Source organism: Mustelus asterias, chromosome 3 (genome assembly GCF_964213995.1).
Source record: "Mustelus asterias chromosome 3, sMusAst1.hap1.1, whole genome shotgun sequence".
Classification (NCBI taxonomy): domain Eukaryota; kingdom Metazoa; phylum Chordata; class Chondrichthyes; order Carcharhiniformes; family Triakidae; genus Mustelus; species Mustelus asterias.
In genome coordinates this window covers 5028044-5038679 of record NC_135803.1, presented here as the reverse complement: position 1 = coordinate 5038679, position 10636 = coordinate 5028044, and the positions used below count along the sequence as shown (strand labels likewise).

At 46.6% G+C, this 10636-nt stretch overlaps 1 protein-coding gene across 1 annotated transcript in view; it reads left to right on the top strand.

Annotated features, from left to right (window-relative positions):
• Positions 1–693: 693 nt before the first annotated feature.
• slc2a2 (solute carrier family 2 member 2) overlaps positions 694–10636 on the top strand; it is a 45248-nt gene continuing 35305 nt past the window's right edge. The window contains exons 1-2 of the mRNA XM_078204364.1: positions 694–767; positions 6194–6289. Coding sequence (XP_078060490.1) covers positions 732–767; positions 6194–6289 — 132 coding nt within the window. The 5' untranslated portion in view covers positions 694–731. The remainder of the gene's footprint in view (positions 768–6193; positions 6290–10636) is intronic.

The window sequence follows — 10636 nt, the reverse complement described above, 5'->3', positions numbered from 1 at the left end:
ACTCATTTACCTTTCTCACACACCTACACAGGACTCACACCCAGCTCTAATAGTTTTTCTCCTACAGCTCTCACTCAGACACACATGCACACACACTGATTCACTGAACTGCTGCCTCACAGCACCAGGGACCCAAGTTTGATTCCCAGCTTGGGGTCACTATCTGTGCGGAGTCTGCACATTCTCCCCGTATCTGCATGGGTTTCCTTCGGGTGCTCCAGTTTCCTCCCAAAGTCTGAAAGATGTGCTAGTTAGGTGCATTGGCCATGCTAAATTCTCCCTCAGTGTATCCGAACAGGTGCCAGAGTGTGGCGACTGGGGGATTTTCACAGTAACTTCATTGCAGTGTTAATGTAAGATGACTTGTGACACTAATAAAACAAACTTTATCATACATGAACTGATTCACTAGCACGCATATACTTACGCACACATTCACAAATAATTCGCCCACACTCACATTCTGATAAAACACAGAATTAAGACTCTCTCACATTGATAGAATTTGGACAATAGAATCCATTTCCAGGCAAGAGAGGAATGGATTCTTTCCCATCTCACAATCCGATTAAATCGAGTTAATCGACATCTTTGGCTCGATAAGAATTTGTTAGATATTGGGGCGGATCCTTTAAACTGTGAAACCCACGTCAGTTAAAAGGGAGGATCCAGGTGACAGTGTCAGTATCGCCTCTGGGACTTTCACCATTTGGGATTCCTCAGCACCGGAGATGGGGAAGCTCAGAGGGGACAGGAAACCGGGGAAGGTAAGAGTGAGTGAGTGTGAGAGAGAGAGTTTGTCTGCGGGGTCTCAGGGCACTGCTGCGCCTTTGCTGTAGCCAAGGCTCCTGGTGACATGTGCGGAACTTACTCAATTTCACAGGAATCTTTGGAACTGAGCAGGTGTCAGTTACATCCAAGCCCTGCCTCACCTCCAGCCTCCCTAATAACCCATCCCTGGCTGCAGGACCACCTCAGAGATCCCCCAAAGTGGAATAAAACTAAGACCCAGAATTTCTGTAGCGCCTTACAGGTGCCAGTGCTTCATGAGGTGTTGTATTGTAGGAAGTACAGCAGCCAAAAATAGTAAGCTCCCAATAAATAGTCGCTGGAGAAATATTGGCGGAGGTTTTATAAATCCATCCAGAAGGTCCGACTGCGCCTCAGTTTAATATCTGATGCCCAAAGTGGGCACCGCCAACAGTGCGGCACTCCCTCAGCACTGCCCTCCTGTCAGCCTGGCTCAAAGCTTCACAATGGGGTTGGCATCGGCATCGTTCTGATTCAGAGCAAGGTGATTGTGAGTGATGAGGGTGATGAAGGTGTGATTTCCCCGAGTAAAACACAGGAAAGACCGGTTAAAGACACACTGGAATGGGGAAGTTTACCCAGAGAGAGAAAGAGAGAAGGCATCGATTAATCCATGTGAGTTTCTTGGCTGTTTAATGTGGAGACTCCCAGCCTACACTGTCACATACCTGAGTGAGTCTCACTCCCATCCCAATCAAATCCTTTCTACATTTTGGCATTTATCAACGGAGACTCGGAACGATTTCTTTGATGACGCATGTTTTAGACATCCCTGCCTCAGGAATATAAATATTGACAAATTAACTATAATTACCAGTAAATATTAACATCTCGCTGGTCATTATACAGAGTCCCCCGCAGTGTGTTAGTATTTATAGATTATCCCCAGGGAGTGTGTCAGCACTTGGGGGTAGGGCCTGGGTGGGATTGTGGTCGGTGCAGACTCGATGGGCCGAATGGCCTCTTTCTGCACTGTAGGGTTCTATGATTCTATGACTTACAGAATATCTCCGGGAGTGTGTCAGTATTTACAGGGGGTCCTCGGGGAGTCTCAGTGTTTACAGGGGGTCCTCGGGGAGTGTCAGTATTTACAGGGGGTCCTCGGGAGTGTCAGTATTTGCAAGGGGTCCTCGGGGAGTGTGTCAGTATTTACAGGGGGTCCTCGGGGAGTGTCAGTGTTTACAGGGAGTCCTCGGGGAGTGTCAGTATTTACAGGGGGTCCTCGGGGAGTGTCAGTATTTACAGGGGGTCTTCGGGGAGTGTCAGTATTTACAGGGGGTCCTCGGGGAGTGTCAGTATTTACAGGGGGTCTTCGGGGAGTGTCAGTATTTACAGGGGGTCTTCGGGGAGTGTCAGTATTTACAGGGGGTCCTCGGGGAGTGTCAGTATTTACAGGGGGTCCTCGGGGAGTGTCAGTATTTACAGGGGGTCTTCGGGGAGTGTCAGTATTTGCAAGGGGTCCTCGGGGAGTCTCAATGTTTACAGGGGGTCCTTGGGGAGTGTGTCAGTATTTACAGGGGGTCCTCGGGGAGTGTCAGTTTTTACAGGGGGTCCTCGGGGAGTCTCAGTGTTTACAGGGGGTCCTTGGGGAGTCTCAGTGTTTACAGGGGGTCCTCAGGGAGTCTCAGTGTTTACAGGGGGTCCTCAGGGAGTCTCAGTATTACAGGGGGTCCTTGGGGAGTGTGTCTTTATTTTTGTGTCTCTGTATGGCCTAATTCCCATGCAACTCAATTTTCAAATTTGCTGACGACACCATCCTTTTGAATCGGATCTCAAACAATGATGAGACGGATCCAGGAAAGAGATAGAGAATCTGGTGAACTGGTGCAACCATAATAATTTCTCCCTCAATGTCAACAAAATGAAGGAGATAGTCATCAACTTCAGGAAGCGTAGTGGAGGGCATGCCCCTATCTACATCTATGGGAATGAAGTAGAAATGGTCGAGAACTTCAAGTTTTTAGGTGACCAGATCACCAACAACCTGTCCTGGTCCCTCCATGCTGATGTTATAGATAAGAAAGCCCACCAACACTTCGACTTTCTCAGAAGGCTAGGGAAATATGGCATGTCAGCTACGACTCTCACCAACTTCTACAGATGCGCCATAGAAAACATTCTTTCTGGTTGTATCACAGCTTGGTATGGCTCTGCTCTGCCAAAGGCTGCAATAAACTACAAAGGGTCATGAATGAAGCCCAGTCCCTCAAACCAGCCTCCCATCCATTGACTCTGTCTACACTTCCTGTTGCCTCGGAAAAGCAGCCAGCCTAATCAAGGACTGCATGCACCCCGGACATTCTCTCTTCCACCTTCTTCCATTGGGAAAAAGAAACAAAAGTCTGAGATCACATCCCAACCAACTCAGAAACAATTTCTTCCCTGCTGCTGTCAGACTTTTGAATGGATCTACCTTGCATTAAGTTGATCTTTCTCGACACCTTGGCTATGACTGTAACACTACATTCTGCACTCTCTCCTTTCCTTTTCTATGAACGGTATGCTTTGCCTGTATAGCTCCCAAGAAACAATACTTTTCACTGTATGTTAATACAGTGTGACAGTAATGAATCAAATCAAATCAAATCAAATTTCTCAAGGGTCCCCGGGAGTGCATCAGTACTTACAGATGACCATGTTCCTTGATTGGTGTTGCCTGCCCTCTGATCCTTTATCCAGATAGACGGTATTGGTGGGCAATGGAGTAGGAAGGGTTAATTTGGCTGAGTTACACTGTCACTACAGACCCAGCATGGGTCTGTGAGCAGTGATTGGCCAGGGGCGGTGCTGGTGGGAGATTTGACTATTTCCCCTGGCATGGTACATTGGGGAGACCATGCAGACGCTACAACAACGAATGAATGAACACCACTCGACAATCACCAGGCAGGAGTGTTCCCTTCCAGTTGGGGAACACTTCAGCAGTCACGGGCATTCAGCCTCTGATCTTCAGATAAGCGTTCTCCAAGGTGGCCTTCACAATACACGACAATGCAGAATCGCTGAGCAGAGACTGATAGCCAAGTTCCGCACACATGAGGACGGCCTCAACCGGGATTTTGGGTTCATGTCACACTATCTCTAACCCCCACGATTTGCCTGGGCTTGCAAAATCTCACTAACTGTCCTGGCTGGAGACAATACACACCTCTTTAAACTGTGCTTAACCCTCTCTCCACTCACATCGTCTGTACCTTTAAGACTTGATTACCTGTAAAGACTCGCATTCCAACCATTATCTTGTAAATTGATTTTGTGTCTGTATATGCCCTGTTTGTGAACACAAGTCCTCACTCACCTGAAGAAGGAACCTGAGACTCCGAAAGCTCGTGCTGCCAAATAAACCTGTTGGACTTTAACCTGGTGTTGTGAGACTTCTTACTGTGCCCACCCCAGTCCAATGCCGGCATCTCCACATCATATTTTTCCTGGCCCAGAGGTGATGAAGTGTTGCCTGAGATTCTGTCAAGTTTAAAATCTTGAAACTTCCATGGATATGGCACAGTTTAGACACTGTTAGTTAGAGTGAGATTCTCGAACCTTTCTCAGCGTTGAACACTCTCTGTTGCCTGGCTGATGACACATGCTTCTTAAATATTTAAGTGAGTCTTGGGTGGATTTTGTCAACATAGATGGCCATCCCTCCTCCTGTAATCAAACAGTTCATTTAATTCATTGGCAAATTATTTAGCTTCCTGCTTAACCCGCTGTGTTATCAGCAGAGGCCGCTATAGCAGAGTGTTCATGGTGAAGAATCACAGAATCTCAGAATCACAAAGTGCAGAAAAGGCCCTTCGGCCCATTGAATCCACACCAACACGTGAGAAACACCTGAACTCCCACCTAATCCCAGCTGCCAACACTTGGCCCATTGCCCTGAATGTTATGATGTGCCAAGTGCTCATCCAAATACTTCTTAAAGGATGTGAGGCATCCCACTTCCACCACTCTCCCAGGCAGCGCATTCCAGACCCTCACCTCCCTCTGGGTAAAGATTTTCCTCACATCCCCCCTTCCGCACCTGGTATTTGGGAGAAACCTTAACTAATACATTGCTATTGTCTCACTACAACAACAACTTGCATTTATATAGCACTGTTCACACAGTAAACTGCCCCAAGGTGTTTATCAATAACGCTTAGGTTTGTTGTGAAATAAAGCACATAGCAAGATTCCATACATGGTCTTGAAGGGCAGAACCAGTTAACTCTGTATTGGTTGATGGAGGAATGTTTATTGAGACATTGGAAAGGTAATGTCTAGCTCGAAGTAGTTCAGTCCCCCCTCAGTAGAGTGCCAAGGGGTGAGCCTGAATTACATGACTGAGTTTTTGAGCTGATACTGTACCACATGTTGGAGTTTGAGAGATTTACTGGTGAGATTGCATGTCTATTCATGGTGACGTCAGAACATCAGGCGGATTTCAATTGGAGAGTTTCTCCATCCACATCCTATTCCTAAATGACTTCGCCCACCCACTCTTAACCCTCACCCCTTCCCTTTCCCTCACAATCCCCTCCCCATTCCACTAACCTCCAGTCCCTCACCCCAGTTTCCCTCTCTCTTGTCCTCTTCCCATTTTCTCCCTGTTCTGCATCTCATTCATTGTCTCTCCCCCCACCATTCCCTCCCCTCGGGGCGGCACGGTAGCACAGTGGTTAGCACTGCTGCTTCACAGCTCCAGGGACCTGGGTTCAATTCCCGGCTTGGGTCACTGTCTGTGTGGAGTTTGCACATTCTTCCTGTGTCTGCGTGGGTTTCCTCCGGGTGCTCCGGTTTCCTCCCACAGTCCAAAGATGTGCGAGTTAGGTTAATTGGCCATGCTAAAAATTGCCCGTTAGTGTCTCAGGATGCATAGGTTAGAGGGATTAGCGGGGATATGGGGATAGGACCTGGGTGGGATTGTGGTCGGTGCAGACTCGATGGGTCGAATGGCCTCTTTCTGCACTGTAGGGTTTCTATGATTCTTATTCCTCACTCCCTCTCCCAATCCCTTCCCTCATTCCACATCTCCCAAACCCTCCCCTCGCTTCCCTATCTCCTTCTCATTCCTCACCTCCCATCTCCTCCGCTCATCTCCCAATTCCTTCCCTCATTCGTTCTCTCATCTCCCAATCCAAGATCTCATTCCTCACCTCCCAATCCCTTCTCTCATTCATTCCCTCATCTCCCAAGCCCTCCCCTCATTCCTCACCTCCCAACCCTTCTCTTCACCTGCCAATCCCTCCCCTCATTCATTCCTTACCTCCTTTCCCAATTTCACTCCTCACACCTTCCCTCCTCACCAGCCTCCTGTTCAAGGCTTTTCAGTGATCATTGCGTTGGTCGCAGATTCTCGTGAGCAGACTGGTCTAATTTGTGGTCTTCTGTTATCTGCTTTCAGGAACTAACGGGGCTGCTCCTCTTTGCTGTCTTCACCGCAGTGCTTGGCTCACTACAGTTTGGTTACGGGCTTGGAGTGATTAATGCACCCCAGGAGGTAAGACCGTCCCCTAAACCCACTGTAGTTAACGACTGTCTCACCCTGGATCACTGACCAGTTGGTTTACAAAAACAAAGTCTTGTATTTCTGTAGCACTTCAATAACCTCAAAATCTCCCAAAACACTTTACAACAAATGTGATGTCATGCCTGTTGTAATGGAGGAATTGTAGCAGCCAATTTACACACAGCAAGATCCCACAAGCAACAATGAGATAATGACCAGGGAATCTGGTCTTTTTACAGACATGTGTTGAGGGGTTAAGCATTGGCCAGGGCATGGTCAACAACAAGTTTCATTCGGATAGTATCCTTAACACGGTAAAACTTTCCGAGATGCTTCATAGGAGCATTATCAAACAACATCTGAGAATGAGCCACCTACAAAGATACTAGAACAGATGACCAAATGTTTGACCACTGTGGTAGGTCTTAAGGAGTGTGATAAAGCTGGAGAGGCAGAGAGGTTAAGAGGTTTTGGAAAGTAATTCCAGAGTTTAGAGTCCAGGCAACTGAAGACACAGCAACCACTTGTATAGAGGCTAAAATCAGGAATGTAGGTGCCAGAACTGGAGGAGCACGGTGACTCTGTTCTGTAGAAGGGTCATATGGACTTGAAATGTTAAGTATGCTTCCTTCTCCACAGACGCTGCCAGACTTGTTGCGTTTATTCAGCACCTTCTGTTATTATTCCAGATTTCCGCAGCATTTTGCTTTTATTAGATCTGGGAGGTTTGTTGGGTTGTTGGGGATTACAGAGTTGGGGAAAAGTGAGACCAAAGAGGGATTTGCAAAAAAGGTTGAGAATGTTAAAATTGTGTTGTTGCCAGTCTGGGGACATTCCCTGTTCTTCTTCGAGCAGTGTTGTAGGATCCTATAGGGTCACTGTGAGGGCAGAGGGGAACTTTCTGTTTAATATTTCATCTGAAAATCTGCGCCTCTGACAGTGCAACACACCCTCAGTACAACAGCGGAGTGTTGGCTTGAGCCATCACAACCCCGATGGGTCCAATGGCTTCCGCTGAGCTGTATCATCCAGTGATTCATCAAATTAACCAGATCCATGAAGGGGCCATGGGGAAAAAGGAGAAATGAAAAGCGGGAGCAGTTTAAATGGCAATATCCCTTCGAGTCTGCTCCACCATTTAACAAGTTAATCTTTAACCTGATTCCACATCCCACTTTATCCCCACATCCCTTAATTCTTGAAATATCCACAAATCTCTGACTGGAACATTTATTTGTCTTTGTGGCCATACAGTGCAAAACACATGGGCACAGCATTAAAAACATCAACAACAGCAACAGACAATGGAAATCACACTGACAAGCAAAAGTCACTAACTTTTCAACATTCACATCAAAATCAGACAAAGCAAATATCAAAAATCCAATGTGAAACAAAAATTGTGACTATCAAGTCATGAACCAAATTTCTGTAGTTTGATTTGATTTGATTTATTATTGTCACGTGTATTAGCATACAGTGAAAAGTATTGTTTCTTCCGCGCTATACAGATAAAGCATACTGTTCATAGAGAAGGAAAGGAGAGAGTGCAGAATGTAGTGTTACAGTCATAGCTAGGGTGGAGTGAGATCAAGTGTAGGGAAAGATTTGTACTGATGACCACGCAAAATACTGTAATTGTGAATAAAGAACTTTTCGGGCTTAGAGGTAGTAATGCAACGTATCAATTTATAAACTTAAACTAAATCAAAAATCAGCCTTCGCTTCTTTAAAAATGTAATCCAAGAATTCTTAAACGTTCCTCAAAAGGTATTCCCCTCAAGCCTTCCATTCTTTCCTCTGAGCACTCTCTCTATAAACTGGTCAGAATTTTACCATCCCGCCCGCTACGGGGATTGAAGTGGGCGAGGGCTGGGCCATGGAAAGGTCTGTTGACCTCGGGCGGGTTTTTACGGTTTCGGGACAAGCGAGGCCATAAAATCCCGCCCTATATCTCTTTGAAAGTGTGGATTCCAAACTGTGGATGCACACTCCAAAGATGTGAGGGTTAAGTGGATTGGCCATGCTAAATTGCCCCTTAGTGTCAGGGAGATTAATTAGCAGGGTAAATACATGGGTTTATGGGAATAGGACCTGGGTGGGACTGTTGGCAGTGTAGACAGGATGGGCCGAATGGCCTCTTTCTGCACTATAGGATTCTATGATTCTCTGATTCTATGATATGGGCATACCAGCTGCTGATAGAGTTTAAGATAAATATTGACATCCGTCGGTTTTTTAAAAAACACATTGATAGGTTCAGCTGGCTATTAAATGAGGCATTTGTTGGTTTTAAAGCAAAGGATCCTCTGAGAGATTTGGCGAGTGCAGCCACCAGTGTGTGAATAATTGTGGTGCTGTATCCCTCTAAGATGGCATGTTCACACACCTCTGGCCTAGGCACACTTCCCAACCTCGTCAACGCCACTCAGCTCCTCATGACTCTTGATCATTTGGCCTCACGCTCCCAAATACCCAAATACACAATCGATCTTTAAGCTCTCAGTTTCCTGCTTCTGCCTCTGAGCACCCACCCGCCCCCCCCAGCACCATCCCCTCCTGCCTCCCCCACAGTTTCTCATCAACCTTCTCAGGCATCTCTTCCTCCACATTCCCCCCCGTCAACCTCCTGATCCCTCCGCTTCCTGAATCCACTCTCTAAAGCCCCCATTCCCCCACTCCGGTGACACAGTGGTTAGCACTGCTGCCTGACAGCGCCAGGGTCCTGGGTTCAATTCCAGCCTCAGGTCACTGTCTGTGTGGAGTTTGCATGTTCTCCCCGTGTCTGCGTGGGTTTCCTCCGGGTGCTCCGTTTTCCTCCCTCGGTCCAAAGGTATGCGGGTCATGTTGATTGGCCATGTTGAATTGTCTCTTAGTGTCGGGAGGTTAGCAGGGTAAATACATCGGGGCTGTGGGAATAGGGCCTGGGTGGGATTGCGGTCGGTGCTGACTCAATGGGCCAAATGACCTCCTTCTGCACTGTAGGATTCTATGATTCCCTCCCTCAGCTTCCTAGATTGGGAAGGTGGTTGATGTAAGTGGCTGATGGATTTCTTTCAGGGATTTTTCTGGCTGGAAAGTATAATTTTTAAGATGTTACTCAGCCTTCTGTAGTATTGCATGTTCCACTGGTCATTGCCGTTCTGTGAACTGAGAGTTACTGAAAAACATTTCATTGCTCTCAGCAATTCTTTTAATCAACCGTTGATTCATATGAGGGCAGTCAGTAGTAATGAGTTGCATTTAATTGCTTGTGGCAAACTAGCTTGAATTAGATTGAGCAATCACATAGCTTACATTGACATCTGGCACCCCCATTCATCCAAAGGAGAATACACCTCTTTAGATTGTGTAAATTAGAAAGGTAAAGAGTAAAGTCACCACAGTCCCAGAAGACCATACGCTGCTCCCCCCTTTGAGGAAGAGGGCTGACTGGTGGTGATTTTAACCTGAGGATCACCACACCTCAGGCAAGTGGCAAGGTTGAGAAGACAGAGCCTTCATGAATAACCTTATTATTGAGGCTATTCATAATGTGTAAAGTACACCACACAGGAAGAAAGAATACTTTCTTACTGAGGTTGAAAGACCTGAGGGTGAAACTGTGAGACACTCAGGAGAATTACTGAAACATGTCCACCCAATACAGAGCAAGCACCATTTGGAAGAGGAGCAGGGGAGTTCTCCATAATGTCCTGGACCAATACTTATTGCTCAACCAAAAACAGAAACCAAGAAAATAGATTGTCTCTTGCGGCACGGTAACACAGGGGTTAACATTGCTGCCTCACAGCGCTAGGGACCTGAGTTTAATTCCGGCCTCAGTCACTGTCTGTGTGGAGTTTGCACATTCTCGCCATGTCTGTGTGGGTTTCTTCCTGGTGCTCCGGTTCCCTCCCACAGTCCAAAGATGTGCAGATTAGGTGGATTGGCCACACTAAATTGACCCAAATGTCAGTGGATTAGCAGGGTAAATGTATGGCGTTACGGGAATAGGGCCTGGGTGGGGTTGTGATTAGTACAGAGTCAATGGGCCAAATGGCCTCCTTCTCTACTGTAGGGATTCTATGATAGTCATGATTGCAGTTTATGGGAGCTTGCTGTACACAAATTAACTGCTGTATTTCCTACATTACAACGTTCAAAACACAATTCACTGCCTGAAGATGGTGAGGCGGAGAAAGGTGCTATATAAATACAAATTCACTCTTTCTTCCTGGAATTATCTCAGTGGTACATGAAGGGTGCTGTAACCAAAGTAAACTAGCAAGATTGTGCAATATGTGGGCTTTGCTTGTAAAATGACCAATTATTCCCCATCCCGAGTTTATCTTAAGA